Raw genomic sequence first — 18,044 nt, 5'->3', positions numbered from 1 at the left:
TATTGCTGCAATACACACAATAATATACACAACAAAGTAGTAGGCACAACAAAGCAGTAGGCACAGTACGACACAAAAATGCAATACAATAAGGCACAATATACGGTATAAAGTATGCAAGATGTACAAAACATATCAAAATATACAATAAATACAATCAGGTTGGACAACAAAAGGCTAATATGAGGTTTAGTCATGGTTTGGGTCAATTTAAGTTAAATCAGGAGTATGCCATGTTAACATCAGTAGTGACATCTGTAAACATACTGTAATACCGTTTTTCAAAATACCAAACACCATTATTGTGCTTAGGATACACTGGTACAGATAATATAAAGCAACGAGGCTGAGCCTACTGTCCTGCTTTGCAGTCTTTAGGACTGGACTAGTGGTTGTTAAACAGAATACTGTAGGAAAAGCCTCTTAGAAGCTGTTGAGGTATTAAACCCAGGTAGCTCATCTCTTCACTTTCCCTCAGGACACGCAAAAACAAGGGCTACCCTAACCCAACAAGGTATTTGAGGTATTTGAAAGGTTCCAGAAGGAAACATATTTTCAATTGGATTTACTGCTTTGCTTTAAAGGTAGACACAGACAGCTGATTGAACATATTATGAAATAAATGTAGATTGCACACTGTAATGGCTATAAAAAATGATACCATCAGCGCTTAGATAGGTTCCTTATGGCCTCACAAACTTTCGATTACACAATTTGCATAAGCCATCAATGCAGCTCACATAAGACAGAAGTAACTAATATGCAGAGGATGTTTACGAATCTGCAAAATGGCCGCTGATCATTGTAAAATGAAAAAGTTGTCTGAGGCAACTTTAACTCATTTATTTGTTCTATTTTGCCAACTTTTTGTTTATAGTGTTTGGTGTTGGGCACTGTTTTAAAACAAATGTATTCTAATTTAAAAGCATTTAAGGAAGGGAAAAGAGCCTACATTATATACTGTACATGTAGTTATCCCACAGTGATGTATTGTTTATACTATAATAGAGTATCTTCGGCCGGCCTGTCTGTCCGCTGGCGGTCCGCTGTCCATCCGATCCTCTATCCAGACCTTCCTCCGACACTGTAGGTATTTCCAGCTGCCAACTACAGAATTATTTTGCCTGCTTATCAGCTGCAAGACCGAATTAGTGCTGCTTCCCTGATACAAACACTGAACTATTCCCTCGCCCAAGCCTACTCTTTCATTATTTTTCCATTACTCAGCTTTACCCAACATTACAGTAGGAGCTACCTTGCAAACAACCACCAAACCATGCAAGCTATCATTCAGACGGGACTTGCCAAACACAACATCCGCTATGTTCTGGGGGGGAGATGGGCATAAAATGGACTAAATGGCCAATTACTGATTGCTCCAATGGGTATCAAGACTACAGTAGCAAATAAGTTGATTGGAATGGCTAAGCTGGAGTGATAGCAGATGTACAGTATTTAGTTGGTGTCCATAGTGCGCTTACGGCTATTAGAACTAGTATACAGTATTTCTGTTTTGTAGAGAGAGAGAGTCAGTGCACTAGGAGAGCCTTAAGCAGTGAGAGCAGACTGGTTCTCTGCCTGTGAGGAGTTTGCATTTGTCTCTCTCTCAAATCCAGGATTGACATCTTAATCTCCTTACAGAGAGACCAGGACCCAGAGCACTGGAGAGAGAGAAGGGGGGGGGGGATTCCAGAAGAGACCAAGAGAGACAGGAAGGAACAGCGTCAGGGTTAGATGGACGGGGAGAGTAGAGGGAAATAATTCCTGCACACTGTCCTGGGAGAGACAGACAGACAGACAGACAGACAGACAGACAGACAGACAGACAGACAGACAGACAGACAGACACACAGACAGACAGACAGACAGACAGACAGACAGACAGACAGACAGACAGACACAGACAGACAGACAGACAGACAGACAGACAGACAGACAGACAGACAGACAGGTAAACAGACAGACAGACAGACAGACAGACAGACACAGTGAGTTAGTGAGCAGGTGAGACATCAATATATGTTCCCCCTTTAACTAATTTGTTTTAACAGACGTTTTGCCCATGAAGGTTGTCGACTGATTCAAGGCTGATAGGCTGAAAGCTCACCAAGGACAGTATTGTTCTTTATTGCCATTTATAATAAAATGTTCACAGGGAGAAGAATATGAGTTGATTTATGACTTATACTGGCGTGTGTGTGTGTGTGTGTGTACTGTACAGTATATTTGTACACCTGTCAATGTGTGTGTGTGTGTGTGTGTGTGCACCTGTCTGTGTGTGTGTGTGTGTGTGTGTGTGTGTGTGTGTGTGTGTGTGTGTGTGTGTGAGTCTACTGTAGTTCTCTGCTGAGGAAAGGATATCTTTCTCCTCTCTCCTGGTTTATCCATAGGCCTGAGACTGCTGTATCTGGTGATTTGAGCATTATACTGGATGGTGGAATAACTGGAACAGTGCTGAAAAGTATGTCTCGTTCTCTCTCTCTCTCTCTCTCTCTCTCTCTCTCTCTCTCTCTCTCCCTCTCTCTCTCTCCTCAGGGAGAGCGTCAGGACTCTGATGTTGTTGAAGAGAGGAATGCCCAGGTGCAGTTGGAGAAGGCCAAGGTACGCTGCCTCCCACGTTCTCCCTGGTTCTCTCACTCTTCCTCCCCGTAGTTCTACCCTCGCCCTACGCAGCTCCAGGGGCAGGGTTCTCAGGCAGGGTTGGGGCTAGATACTAGTACATCAGATTAAGACGGGGTTAGGCTTTGGGTTGAGTTAGATACTAGTACATCGGATTAAGCTTCAATATCCTGAAATGAGTCACAGTAATTTCCTCTTACCGTATCCCAGATCTACAGCATTTTCTCCAGGAGTGTACACTTGTCCGCTTTCCTGCATGAATTTAAATGGACAGGATTGACCGAGGCACAGGTGCTTATACCAATAACCCTAACCCCACAGGTGCTTATACTAATGCTATGTTTTTAAATAAAGCATTGGTATAAGCATTACATTCAGGAGCATAACATTCAGAAAAATGATTTAGTTGATTGATATTACTGATTCCATTATGAGCACCTGTCATTCATGTCGTTACTGATTATGTTTAGATCGCCTGTCAGAATGTTTGCATTGCTTGTATTGCATTGATTGCATGTGCTTGACCTTCCTCAGCAGAGTAGACTTTTAATGTTGATTGAATGTCCATCATCTGACATCTCATTATATTCACAATACCCGAAACTGAACATGTAGTGATGTCAGTGGAGAGACAGTCATCTCCTCGCTTATCTTTCTTTCAGAACATAGTTGATTGAACGTCCATCATCTAACATTTCCTGACCCTTGGGGGTTATGACTTATTCAGACGTTGAACATATCTTATCATGTCCGATGACAAACCATATTTTCCTCTCACCGGTTTGTCTCTAAGCTGTTTCTCTCTCCTTGTCTACGGAGGATGTTGCTCCCACAATAAAATTGAATTAAATCCTCTCACATTGTTAATCCGCTCCCGGTGGTGTGGTTGAATCACGGCGCTGAGCGCACACCGCCGTTTCTCACTGACCTCCCGGCTCCCCAAACTGAGCCAACATTTTCAGACTGGAGCAATTAGCCGCTTGATAGGCCGGTGGCTGTCTGGATTAAAACACGAAAAGGGATCCACTCCTTAAGGGCTTAGCTTCTGACACAGCACTGGGAGGCTTTGTCCCACAGTTGACACTCCATACAGCAGACTCCACAGGATCAAAGGATGTTGCGTTGTATGTGTTGATAATTAATTATTTTGGCACGGCACCTTTAGTCTGAAAGAATGTTAAACAAATGAGTGATGTTTGTGAACCGAAAGGTGTATCAAGGTTCTGAAATGATTTATAATTTTCCAAATGCATCTGTCTCAGCTCTGTTCCTCTGTGGACAGCCTTGTAGGGAAGTTGGTGATTCGTTTAGCCATACTGTATACCTTTTGTTAATATACCATGATGCCACTAATTTAAACAGTTGCATATTGCATCTTTGCTTACTGTATAAATGATTTATGCTTATAAATTACTCCAGCTTATTATAAACTATCCAAAAAAAAGCTGCAGAGGGACTTTTACTGTGACACCCTCTCAACCATAGGCATCACTAGTACACACACACCCACGCACACACACACACACACACACACACACAAACACACACACACACACACACACTTTGCATAATTATAATGACTACTGCGTTAACTACTGTACACATACTCGTTGCTACTGCACACACACACACACACACACACACACACACACACACACACATACACACACACACACACACACACACACACACACACACACACACACACCACCACCACCACCACCAAACACTTCAATCAGCAATAGGGTTAAAATGTAACTTCTCTTGTTGAATAGGCAAATGATCTTCAGAATCATGTGTTTTGTTGCCATTGTAATTTTTCATCATACTAGGAATTTGCTTTCGGGCATGGTGCATAACATGGAAACATTGGAAATATTCGGGCGGGGGGCGGACACAAGCCTTGTTGATGAGACTGGTGGCCGTGGGGAAGAAGCTGCCTCTGTGGCTTGAGGTCATGGTCCTGATGACCACAGCCCCCTGCCTGAGGGGAGTGTCTTTGCATTGGGGATGTAAAGCTCTCTTATTGATCACATCCTGTTTTGTTTGGGATCATCAGGGGTTAAATTGGGATTTGTTATGTGGTGGGACTGTTTTAGCGAGGTTAGCAAGGGTGCGTGCATTGGCAGCAGTGATGGTGGGGCTTAATACGGCTTCATAAATAGCAAATATCAAGCCTTTAAGGATCTACTGTATCTTTGAGATGAAATGGCCGGCCTGCTGGTCTTCCATTGGACACGCCCATTAGAGGGATTCTGCTCAAAATGAAATGACACGTCTGATGAGTCAACTCCAAGAAAAATGTCACAGACTCTTTCAAGAGAAAAAAGTTTCACTCTGACTGTGACTCTAGAAACAGACAGGGCTTGTGAGGAAATCATGATTGCCAGAAAAGAGAAGTAAAATGTTAGTATTTTCCAATTGCAGAGTGACCAGCCCATGTGAGACACACAGCATGTGTGTGAGTCTCCAGAGTGGACCATGACCACACAGCACAGCGTCATTTCAGAAGAAAGCTCCACCCATGCATACTAGTCAAAACCTTTCCTCTAAATGCAGGATGCCTCATCTCCCCCCTCTACTCCCTTCCTCTCCCCCTTTCCTCTCCTCCTCTCCACTTGCTCCTCCTCCTACACACACTTGTTTACCTGAAACCATTAGCTTTGAATGATGTCAAATCAGCAGTTTCCTAGTATTTCCTAGTTACTTAAACACTAGGAAAGGGGAACTGAAGGAAATTAAAATTAAATTAAATCTGTTTATCAGTCAAACAGCAATTTGTGTTAAATTGTACCTTGCCCTGGTCTAGGTCGTTATACTATTCAGGGCTTTACCCTAGTATACCGCCCTGCCAGGAACCATTCATTGCACCATTGACTTTTGTAACTCAGTCTTCAGTAAGGTATCTACAGACGATAATATTTTGTTACTCACTGAAGTTAAGACAGTTTTTGAAAGATGAAAGCCTTTTCTCTGAGGTGGCTACAGTTGTAGTCCCCCACCTTCTATATAAAAAGCACTTTTTTGCGCTTAAATATCCCATATCCACCGCTATACACTAGCCTGGCTTTGAGACCCCGATCCTGTGATCTCTCTCCATGATAGAGAAACGGCATGGGAGATCACAATAGTAAACATGAAAGAGCTACATTCTTTTAACAATAAACACAGAGAAAAAATATAAAAAGAAATTAAATGTTGATGATAGATGTGCTGGGCTCCGGCTGATGACGTTGGGAACCTATGTGCCGGGGCTGAGCCCTGGATAGCCCTGGCCCAATTTAACCCCTGGTGATCATGTACAGGGTTAGGGTTAGCTGTATGATGGATTGTAGAATTGTATTGTAGGCTATTGAGTTACTAATAGATTGGAGACCCTAATCAAGGCCTTGGTCTGAGGTGATGGCTTCTCTCTCCCTCTGTCTTCTCTTCCCCCTGTTTGTCTGCAGTACAAGCCGGTGGCGTTTGCCGTGCGCTGTAACTTCTCCTACACTCCTGCAGATGACGACAACGTCCCCGTGCCTGGCCAGGCCGTCACCTTCGAGGCCAGAGACTTCCTACACGTCAAAGAGGTCAGGGGTCATAGGTCATATACCATGACTAAGGCTAATGCTCACTCCTAGTGCACTCCATCTCCATGAATCTCTATCCTACTGTTATACACTAAAGTGTACACTAAGGGAAGTGTACACTAAGGGAAGGCAGAGGTGTGGGATCATCCAATATCTGTCTTAGCTTTGTGCCTTCACAGTTGCCCTTGGGATAGATATGTTGTCCCTTTTACATATGATGATGATGATGATGATGATGATGATGATGATGATGATGATGATGATGATGATGGTGGTGGTGGTGATGGTGGTGGTGGTGGTGGTGGTGGTGATGGTGGTCGTGGTGATGGTGGTAGTAGTGATGATGGCAGTGATGATGGCAGTAGTGGTGATGTGATAGTGTTAGTGGTGATGGTGGAGGGGATGTGATGATGGTTGTGATGATGATGGTAGAGATGATGGTGGTAGTGGTGATATTTTGCTACTTTTGCACTTTGACTTCAGCACTAAATTATGCTCTTGGTCACTTGTTTAGAAAGGAGGTGCACTTGTGAGTTTTGGCGAGTAGTTGTACATTGATACTTACGTTAAATACAATTATTGTAAATCGCTTTGGATTAAAGCGTCAGCTAAATGACTGTCATGTAATGTAATGGATGGTAGTGGTTATGGTGGTAATGGTGATGATGGTGGTCATGATGGTAGTGGTGATGGTGATGGTAATGGTAGTGGTGATGGTATCGGTGATGTTGGTGGTAATGGTGGTGATGATAGTGATGATGTTGATGGTGGTAGTGGTGATGTTGGTGGTAATGGTAGTGATGATGGTAGTGATGATGATGGTGGTAGTGGTGATGGTGGTAGTAGTGATGTTGGTGGTAATGGTGGTGATGATGGTAGTGATGATGATGGTGGTGGTGGTGGTGGTGGGGATGATGATGATGATGGTATTGCTGATGGTGGTAGTGGTGATAGTGGTAGTGGTGATGATGGCAGTGGTGGTGAGGGTGGTCGTAGTGGTGATGGTGGTAGTGATGGTGGTGGTGATGATGATGATGGTGGTGATGATGGTAGAGGAGATGCGATGGTGATAGTGGTGATGATGATGGTGGTGGTGGTGATATGATGGTGGTAGAGGTGATGATGGTGGTGGTGATGATGATGGTGGTGATGGTGGTAGAGGAGATGCGATGGTGATAGTGGTGATGATGATGGTGGTGGTGGTGATATGATGGTGGTAGAGGTGATGATGGTGGTGGTGATGATGGTGGTAGTGGTGATGGTGGAGTTGATGTGATGGTGGTACGGGTGGTATGGAGGTGTTGGTAGTGATAATGGTGGTGGTGATGATGATGATGATGATGGTAGTGATGATGGTGGTGATGATGGTGGTGGTGATGATGGTAGTGATGGTGGTGGTGATGGTGGTGGTGATGATGGTGGTGATGATGGTAGTGATGGTAGTGGTGATGATGGTAGTGACGATGGTGGTGATGATGGTGGTGATGATGGTAGTGGTGGTGGTGGTGGTGATGATGGTGGTGATGATGGTAGTGGTGATGGTGATGATGGTGGTAGTGGTGATGGTGGTGATGATGGTAGTGATGGTGGTGGTGGTGATGATGGTGGTGATGGTGATGATGGTGGTAGTGGTGATCGTGATTGTGGTGATCGTAGTAGTGGTGATGGTAGTATTGGTGATCATGGTGGTGATGACAGTAGTGGTGATGGTGGTGATGATGATAATGATGATGATGGTGGTGATGATGGCTGTTGTGTGTTAATGCAGGGCTCCCTTGCAAAAGAGATCTCTGTGTCAATGGGACTTCCTGTCATGGCTGTGACTTTTCAGTCAGTGTGTTTATGTCTGTTCACCTCCCTGCTGAGTATCTGAATCTGCATCCTGCCTTTCTGTCTCTGCTCTGACGGGCCATTACACTCCCTGCATAAAGAAACAAAGGATTAATCCTGACCCTACCACAATGACCCCTGTCTCTGCTGTGTGCTAACCCTGACCCTACCACAATGACCCGTGTCTCTGCTGTGTCTTAACCTTGACCCTACCGCAATGACCCCTGTCTCTGCTGTGTCTTAACCCTGACCCTACCCCAATGACCCGTGTCTCTGCTGTGTCTTAACCCTGACCCATCCCCAATGACCCGTGTCTCTGCTGTGTCTTAACCCTGACCCTGTACCACCATGACCCTTGGCTTTGCTGTGTGTTTTGTCGTGCAGAAGTTCAACAACGAGTGGTGGCTGGGCCGCCCGGTGAAGGAGGATGGCGTGGTGGGCTTCATCCCCAGTCCAGTCAACCTGGAGACAATACTCATCAGGAGGGAGGTGCAGGCCAGGAAAGCTGCCAAGGCCCTAGCCAGGTATGTACTTACTGCACCTAACAACGCACGCGTGTGACACACTATATTACTTAATTTTTCTATTTGTTTAATGATAATAGCCTATTGCTATTAATTTAAACTGGACACACACACCTGGCAGCAAAAGCTGATCAAAAGCCTTTGAGGTGACCTCAAAAATCTCCCTGTGTTTTTTTAGTAAAGCAGCAAGTTCAGCTACTCAAGACATGAACGCAAAGAAGTACACGCCTCCCTCAACAGTTGCACAGGCCAAAAAAAAATCGGTAAGCATGTGTCTTCTTGAAAGCTCAAAGTGCTTGTTCTCACAATGCATCAAGACACTTTACAGTATGTAGTGTATATTTGTCTGCATGATGACACTTGAGTTATGAGCCGGTTAAACGAGTGCTTGTGTGTCCTCATGGGTGCAGGGGGAGCAGATTGCTCCGTATGATGTGGTGCCCACTATGCGCCCTGTGGTGCTCATGGGACCATCCCTGAAGGGCTTAGAAGTAAGTAGTAATACACGCACGCACGCACACACACACACACACACACACACACACACACACACACACACACACACACACACACACACACACACACACACAGGTGCGCATACACACACGCGCACACACACACACACACACTCATTCCTAACTGGAACGCTTTGGATTTTAGGTGACAGACATGATGCAGAAAGCGCTCTTCGACTATTTGAAACACAGATTTGAAGGGAGGTGAGTTCGCTGGAATTGATCAAATGAAGAATGAATCAAATAGGCTTTTCTGTATACACATTCTGTAAAAAGTCACATTTGTCATGGCTGTGTTAAACTGTTTCAGAATCACCATCACCCGTGTGGCTGCAGACATCTCTCTGGCCAAACGATCCATACTCAACAACCCGGGCAAGAAAGCTCTGATGGACCGTTCCAACAAACGATCCAATCTAGGTGAGTCTGATGGACCGCTCCAACAAACAATCCAATCTAGGTGAGTCTGATGGACCGCTCCAACAAACGATCCAATCTAGGTGAGCTAAACGATCCAGTCTAGGTGAGATAAACGATCCAGTCTAGGTGAGGTAAACAATCCAGTCTAGGTGAGATAAACGATCCAGTCTAGGGGAAGCAAACGATCCAGTCTAGGTGAGGCAAACCATTCAGTCTAGGTGAGGTTCGGAATCGCTCCCTATTCACTAGTGCACTATATAGGGCGTCAGCCACTTTGTTTGTAGTGTCCGAATTCTCCACGGAATTTTCTTTCCCTATATAGTCCACTATTTATTACCCACAATTCTCATTGATTTCCAGGGAACAGTGCATGTACCCTACATTTTCTCCGTTCCTTAGGTAGTTCACTACATGGTGAACCCCATATAGGGAATAGGGAGTGAGGGAACGAGGGAGCGATTCCGAACACATCTTAGGTGAGTCCTGAAACACGGAGATTGTCAAAGGCTATTGGCGGAAGTCAACAGGCATAATTGGCAAATTTAGTGAATTGTTGTGTCCAGTGAAGTGGTGGTGGAATAGCCTAATTGAATGAAGCAGCGCCGGTGTGACCTTTCTCAAGCAGGTGTGTGGTAGTATAGAGGATGGGCGAGGTGTGAGGATGGATGAGTGAGCGTGCAGCTGGAGAGGAAAAGAAGCAAACGTTTTAGGCTAGGCGGGAGGAGATCGATGCATGGCTGTAGATAGATTGCTATTCTTGCTCTTTGCCTTCAGCACTAGATTATGCTCTTAGTCACTTGTTTTAGAAAGGAGATGCACTTGTGAGTTCTGGCAAGTATAGTACATTGGCTTTTCCTACGTTAAATGCAATTTTTGTTAGTCACTTTGGATAAAAGCGTCTGCTAAATGACTAATGTAATGTAATGTAATGGCTGTCAGTACTTAATGTATGGTGTAATAAGGCATGTCTTTAATGGATAACTGTCTCCTATAATTAGACCCAAGTTGCCACCCGTAATGGTGCCGTGTGAATCACAAGGGTTTCCACTCCATAAATGTTCAGGTGGCTTGCGTCGCAAATTACCCAGGCTGAGCGCATGACGCGTTAATATTAGAGAGTTATTCTCTTCCTGTGTCGTGGGGATGTGTCTTACCTGGCTCTCTCCCCTCTGTCCCTCTCACTGCACTCCTACCCCAGATGCCGCAGGTACGTAGAACTATGACGAAATCTCATCCTACCCACAGCGCTGCTAGCTCATCTGAGTTTGAACACTCCTCACCGTAACTCCCCTAATAACTGTAACTGTACTATAAGACACTGCTGAGACACAGCTGGTAAGGTCTGGTACTGGGTAGTTATAAAGTTCATGGTAGGTTCATGCTCCTCCAACTACGCAGGCCTTCAGTTTAAAATGTGGATCTCCTGGCCTAGTAAGATACTCTAACCAGCCTTCTGAAAGCTGGTTGACCCATGTAGGCTAGAAGGTGAACAGTGGAAGGAACAATAATGTAAATGAGCTAGTAAGGGGGGAGGACCCTCACACCCCCCACCAAGCCTGTGTCTCCCCCCAACTCCAAACACCTTCCACGGCTTCTTATTCCCCCTGTACTCTCTCCAGTAAACTTCCATATGGGACTAATGTCCTGTCTTACTGTATCTGCCAATATCCACAACCTTGTAATGACAACAAGGAAAGGAAAACACTAAGGAAATATTATTTTGATTCGGAAAATGTTTTTGTATTGCCTTAATGATTTATTAGCTGAGGCACATTCCTGTGCTCTACCAAGTGATTCAGTCTAAAGGTCAACTGTATGAGTCATTGTCACATCCTGACTTCACCTCATAGATCTGGTAGCATCAGCAGTAGTCCTAATCCTAATCTTTAGCTACATTACCATAAACCCTACTGCTCTTTTAGCAAGCTATTAGCTTCTATACATCACCCCACCAATCACTCCCATATATGTAGGCTTTGCATATTCGTGCAAACATTTGAAGATCGTCAGTGTGTCAGTAGACAAACATACTAAATTTCCCCCACGGAGATGACTAAACTATCTACTGTATCTAACACAACAAAACAAAGCTTCTGTATGTTAGGGATCCTGAAAGTGGGTGGGTGGATGGATGGATGGATGGATGGATGGATGGATGGATGGATGGATGGATGGATGGATGGATGGATGGATGGATGGATGGAGGGATGGAGGGATAGAGGGATAGAGGGATGGATGGATGGGTAGGAGGGTGAAAGGGTGGAATATCTAATGCAAGAAACGGCTGCTGACACTAGGCGTTAGATGCTATTGGCTAGTGACCCCCCCAACCCCCACCTCCTTCCTGGTACCTTCAGCCCAGATCCAGGGGGAGGTGGAGCGGATCTTTGAGCTGTCCCGGAGCCTGCAGCTGGTGATCCTGGATGCTGACACGGTCAATCACCCCATTCAGCTGGCTAAGACCTCTCTGGCTCCCATCCTGGTCTACGTCAAGATCTCCTCCCCAAAGGTACGCTGTAGCAGGACCAGGGTTTAAGAGGAATCAGGTACAGTTTATTATGAGAGGCCCTTATAGATTATCTCCAGACAATTAAGCCATTAACGAACTATCTACTCTGTTGACACCATAAACTGGTTTGTCTTGAATGTGCTGCTTATCCTTAGTATACTGATGCTGTAACAGTGTCATTCTCCATGGGGACCTACAGTACAGTACCTACCTACTACCTACCTAGTATTGCATGGATTTACTTACTGTAACAATAGCCTACTTTTTCTGTTCTCCGACACTTTCCACACATTTCTTTTCCTTGTCTCGTCTTGCCTTCCCTCTCTTCCTGGGTGGTGTTCAGGTGCTAACCAGGCTGATCTCTCTCTCTTCCTGTATGGACTTCAAGTCTCTAAACTCTGCTCTCTCCCTGGGTGGTGTTCAGGTGCTAACCAGGCTGATCAAAACGAGGGGGAAGTCGCAGACTAAGCACCTGAACGTCCAGCTAGTGGCCGCCGACAAACTGGCCCAGTGTCCACCGGTGAGAGTGCTTTAGACTGCCAAAATGCTTCATCCAAATTGTATTAAAGTATTCATAAAAATTCAGGTATACCATTCTGTCCTCCTCAAAATAAAAGCCTCCTGCTCTGCCCCCAACCCTAGCCCCTGCCCATGCTAGCCTCTGCCCCAGCTAAAGCAAATACTAATCATTAGTTAATGACAGGTTGCAGTCTTACCATCAATAAATGACATGTTATGGATTTGCTACATTGACCTCATATCCAGTTTGATTTGCAGGCACACACAATTCTACCTCTCACAGACTTGTGTTGGACTTTTAGCTATGTAAAGATGCTTACTGCATAAAAGTTATTTGCATTGATTTGAAACAGTATTGATCTCACATGGTAAAACATCTGATTACTTGTGACTGTGACTTGTGGCTGTGTGTGCTCCAACACTGTACATGGCTGACCTTCTTTTCTTCGGTGACCTTATTTCCTTACCTATCCTTATCTGAATAAGTTTCCAGGAATGAATCACAGACTTAATTCATCTGATTAGCGAGGCGAGTGCTATTTTTAAAGTTCCCCTCTCTGTCGCTGGCACCCAAGGGGATTGGAAAGGCAGGCGATGACACAGATTGTGTTCTTTATCTTGTCTGGAATTAAAGACCCGTTCCCACACTTCTCCTCTCACTTCCTCCCCCCTACCTCCTCCATTCAGAGCTATGGAATAGTTTGAACAATGACAACAAAGGCAGCTCAAATAGTTCTTAATAGAAAATCTATCAAAGTAAAATAAATATGGAGCAATACATGTACTGTAATAACGTAACATTTATGCTTATTCAGTGGAGTGCTGTCCCATTATAAAAATAATTTTTAAAAAGTATTATATACGAGGATCCAGCCTAGCAATCTATTCTAAGGATTTAGTATATTATATAATGAGTTAAGCATGTTTACATGTATTCAAGTCCATTAAATTAAAGGCTCAGTCTATTCTTACGGCGGTTGTAAGAATAGACTTGTCCGCTATTCTTGTGGTGCCCTATCTACCGCCTCACAATCTCGGCAGCTGTAAAAATAGACACGCCCGTTATTCTTATGGCGCTGAATCTTGTTTTGGGGAATTCTGCTTTCAAAACCTAACCAACTCTAACCTATCCCTAACCCTAACCGTAACCCTAACCATAACCCCAACATAAGGTACAGTATTTATGGCTAAAATGCATGAAATGGTTACTTTCGGCCGCCGTAAAAATAGTCACTACCTAAATCAAACGCAGCAGTTAGAAACTATACTTGAAACTTCATTAATCATCGGGCCGGTCTTAAACCATTCCTTTATCGCTGACACTGCATCTTCCCACGTAATACAGGAAATGTTTGACGTCATCCTGGATGAGAACCAGCTGACCGACGCCTGTGAGCACGTAGCCGACTACCTGGAGGCCTACTGGAGAGCCACGCACCCCGCCGACATGGAGCCGGCCGCCCCCATGGTGGTGAAGCTGGCGGAGAACACGCTACCCACCAGCCCCGCCTCGCCCGCGCCGCCGCCTGCAAAGGTACGGCACTGGGCGGTCACGCTGCATCAGCTGACAACGATAGACGAGGTGTAATGGAATTTAACTGATCTAGTCAAAAAAGGATTTACCAAGATTCGCTCAAAAGGTTAAGTCTGGTTTATTGTGAAAACATACGAGCGCAAGGACTTTCTGGACAACGCAACAGAGTGGTTTATCCAGACAAGTGCCGGCTCTGGGTTTTGCTGTGCCTTATATGCAATCAAAACACAGGTACGGTGCTTCCAGGATGTGATTGGCTACTCCATTGTACGTCATATGAAATGGCAGGCGTGGCCAAGAGTACAGACATGTGACATGAGAAAAAGGCGGCAATTGGGGACAAAGGATGGTTATTCTGTTGTAGACAGATTCAAAGTGTATGGCCTCCTGGAGGCCATTTTGTATGTTAGCACAGCTATGTGAATATTTGGGGGAGGTGATGAATTACAAAAGGAGAGAGAGAACAAAGGTTTAAGGTGTTTGGATGTAAATTCCTCAACAGTGGATAGAGATGGATAGAGATGTGTGAGCCAGACCTGGCGGTTGGATCGCAGGTAGAACCACCTCTTTCCACCTCTCTCTTTCACTTGACCTCACCGCCACCTTTCTTTCCCGCCCTTTGCTTTCTTGGGAAGTCGTATCGTAAAAAAAGTCAACAATTTGTCGCAGAATCGCTTCCCTTTTTTTTTTTTTCCACAAATATTAATAATTTTTGAAGCTGATTAGAACCATATTAAAAAAAAAAAAGTTTTTTTTTTTTTTGCGAACCATCAAGCTTTTCTCAGAGAAAGTTCTCAGGGACAGCACACAGGGAGAGACTATTTTACAGTCTTTTCCGCCCATCGTCCACTTCAACACCACTGCAGCTGTACAATCTCCTGCCTTATTTTCTATCATTTGACTTTTTATTTCTCCGTTCCTCTCTACTAATCCTTCCTCTGGGAAATATACAGAAATGAGCTAGCAGTACCTCTGGTGAGTGGGGATATGAGCAACAACTACAGTAGCTTAGACTCCCTCAGATCACCACAGTAGGAGAGATAAGTACCTTTAGTAATGTTGATAGCAGTGTTTTTAATTGTGCATGTGTATGTTTTGGAGTAAAAAGAATGAATATGGAGTGTTTGAGTTTGCTTGTGTTTGTAACAGGGTTGGAGTCAGTTCGGTTTTGATTCATTCACTTTAGAATATACTGATTCCATAACTAAAGTTAGATAAATTATTTAAAATGCCATTGTAGCCTATAGAATTGATGAGAAGCTTTTTACATAAAATAATTTTACACTTTAACTTAATCTCACTTCCTGAATTGACCCCAACCCTGGTGTGAGTGCCCCCTGGTATGTGTGTGTGTGTGTGTGTGTGTGTGCGTGTGTGTGTGTGTGTGTGTGTGTGCGCGTGCGTGCATGTGTGTGTCTGTGCCTACTGTATCTGCGATTGATGACATTACCGTCTGCCCCAGGACGACCAGACGAGCAAGAAACCACTGGCAGCGAAGAGGAAAGGCTCCATCGAGATCCACCTTGACCAGCAGCAGCTCTCCCCAGCACAGGAGCAGAGAGGCGGGGAGCAGATGGAGGAGGAGGACCACCGGCCTCCCAGGAGTGAACTAAAGCGACCCCAGCACAACCACCACAACCACCACCACCATCGCCGCAGGACCGAGCCCCACATCCAGACCCAGGCCCAGGCGGTGCGCCTGGACATGCAGCCCGGCACGGGGGACGTCTACACCCACAGGCTCGCCCGGAGACACCTGCTGGAGGAGGAGCGGCACTACGGCCACAGGGCTGCGTCACACGGGGAGCGTGACCACCACCATCACAACAGCAACCACCACCATCACCACCATCACCACCGTCCCCGTGGCAACAGACAACCCCACCCAGGGGAGGACTACGAGCTGGAGCACAGTGAACACAGCAGACAGTACCGACACCACCCTGTTAACCAACCACGGACTCACCGAGAATCCCCCCATCACAACCACTACCAAGGTCAGGCCAGAGAGAGAGACAGAGATAGAGACAGGGAAAGAGATTTGACACAGTGGCCCAGAGATTCCTATATAGACTAGTGGTTGTTACCATTGTGTGTGTGTGTGTGTGTGTGTGTGTGTGTGTGTGTGTGTGTGTGTGTGTGTGTGTGTGTGTGTGTGTGTGTGTGTCTGTGTGTGTGTGTGTGTGTGTGTGTGTGTGGCAGGGTTGGAACTGTATGTGTCTTTGCTGCTCCCGTTGTAATCCACACTAATAGAAGGGCCGGGTATATCTTATTCTGTCCTGTCTCTGTACACAATGTCGCCCTCAATATCTATCTTTCTCCCTGTCTATATCATCTCTCTTCTCTGTTCTGAAGCCCAAAACACACCGACCTGACGGTTTGCCAAAAACAGTGTGAGTGAAACTGGCTGGCCATCTCGGTTCGGTGTTTAAGCCATGTGGGCTGATTTTGAAGGTTAACAAGAGAGATCTGACTCACCCAGACTCAGGTCTGGATTTAAGGGAATGATAGGACATACCTTAACGTATTACCACCCCCCCAAAAATCTGCAGGTATGAATACCCTGCTAATTATGAACCCAAAGTTTATTGTCTCTCATTATGTATTTTTGTTTTCATGTGTGTGCATTTTCAGTCTGGGATAATATGACTCCAAGGAAAATAATGAATGTCATTACTTTGATGATATAGTATGATAATCATCAAAGTAATTTTCTTTGCTTGTTCACAATGTATTCACCCTACTTGATTTGTTATTTAGTTGTGTATCATATAATCAATAGCCAGCGCTTCCTTTAAATGTAGAAAAGCATGACTCCAAAACAAATTTTCTACATATGATTGTAAAATGGGAGTCATACTTACAGTATACTGTAGTTTCCTCCAAGCTTAAACATTCTGACCTGCACTCACTCTGGAAGCTAAACTGACTTCAGTGATATACAGTATGGATACTACGCACCAACTTGTGATAAAACAGAAGCTTGAATACTATTTTTATCCATCCATCCATCCATCCATCCATCTTCATCCGCTTATCTGGGGTCGGGTCGCGGAGGCAGCAGTTCCAGCAGGGGGCCCCAGACATCCCTTTCCCTGGCAGCATCAACCAGCTCTGCCTGGGGAATCTTTAGCCGCTCCCAGGCCAGTGCGGAGATGTAGTCCCGCCACCTGGTCCTGGGTCTACCCCGCAGCCTCCTCCCAGCCGAACAGGCCTGGAACACCTCCCTAGGGAGGCGCCCAGCAGGCATCCTCACTAGATGCCCGAACCACCTCAACTGGCTCCTTTCGACGTAAAGGAGCAGCGGCTCTACTCCGAGTCTCTCCCAGATGACTGAACTTCTCACCCGATCTCTCAGGGAGACCCCAGCCACCCTCCGGAGAAAACTCATTTTGGCCGCTTGTATCCGTGATCTCGTTCTTTCGGTCATGACCCATCCTTCATGACCATAGGTGAGGGTGGGGACGAAGATAGACCGGTAGATCGAGAGCTTTGCCTTTTGGCTCAGCTCTCTTTTCGTCATAACAGTGCAGTAAAGCAACTGCAGAACCGCACCAGCTGCTCCGATTCTCCGGCCAAACTCCCTCTCCATGGTTCCCTCACTCGTGAACAAGACCCCCAGATACTTGAACTCCTTCACTTGGGGTAAGGACTCATTTCCTACTCGGAGCGGACAGACCACCGGTTTCCTGCTGAGAACTATTTTTATGCATTTGTATATACTTAATTATTGCCTTTGTACTGTAGATATGGCAAGGGAAGATTAGAACGCTTGTTGCACTGTTAAATAGAGTTTAATGTACTCAATTTGTTTGATTAGTGAAGACTCAATGCTGATTGAATGACTTCATGTTCCTACTTAAACAGTGTTTTTGTTTTGTCAGTTTTATTTTGTTCAGTCTTTCTTCACAGTTTGGTTGGAATAAATAGCCCAAAAAGTTTTTTGTTTTTTTTAATCATGTGGTGAGATGCAAATAATATTATTTCTAGATGATAAACTAA

General features: G+C 45.1%; 1 protein-coding gene across 1 annotated transcript in view; it reads left to right on the top strand.

The window, feature by feature from the left end:
- cacnb2b (calcium channel, voltage-dependent, beta 2b) overlaps positions 1–16,417 on the top strand; it is a gene marked incomplete at both ends in the record, with an annotated part of 21,710 nt that extends 5,293 nt beyond the window's left edge. Inside the window, 12 exons of the mRNA XM_084446381.1 lie at positions 2,536–2,601; positions 6,069–6,191; positions 8,406–8,545; positions 8,724–8,808; positions 8,956–9,036; positions 9,206–9,264; positions 9,371–9,480; positions 11,838–11,989; positions 12,414–12,509; positions 13,854–14,042; positions 15,505–16,039; positions 16,398–16,417. Coding sequence (XP_084302507.1) covers positions 2,536–2,601; positions 6,069–6,191; positions 8,406–8,545; positions 8,724–8,808; positions 8,956–9,036; positions 9,206–9,264; positions 9,371–9,480; positions 11,838–11,989; positions 12,414–12,509; positions 13,854–14,042; positions 15,505–16,039; positions 16,398–16,417 — 1,656 coding nt within the window. The remainder of the gene's footprint in view (positions 1–2,535; positions 2,602–6,068; positions 6,192–8,405; positions 8,546–8,723; positions 8,809–8,955; positions 9,037–9,205; positions 9,265–9,370; positions 9,481–11,837; positions 11,990–12,413; positions 12,510–13,853; positions 14,043–15,504; positions 16,040–16,397) is intronic.
- Between the last annotated feature and the right edge of the window lie 1,627 nt (positions 16,418–18,044).

Source organism: Borostomias antarcticus (assembly GCF_949987555.1).
Source record: "Borostomias antarcticus genome assembly, chromosome: 12".
Lineage (NCBI taxonomy): Eukaryota > Metazoa > Chordata > Actinopteri > Stomiiformes > Stomiidae > Borostomias > Borostomias antarcticus.
This window is presented reverse-complemented; position numbering and strand designations above follow the sequence as displayed.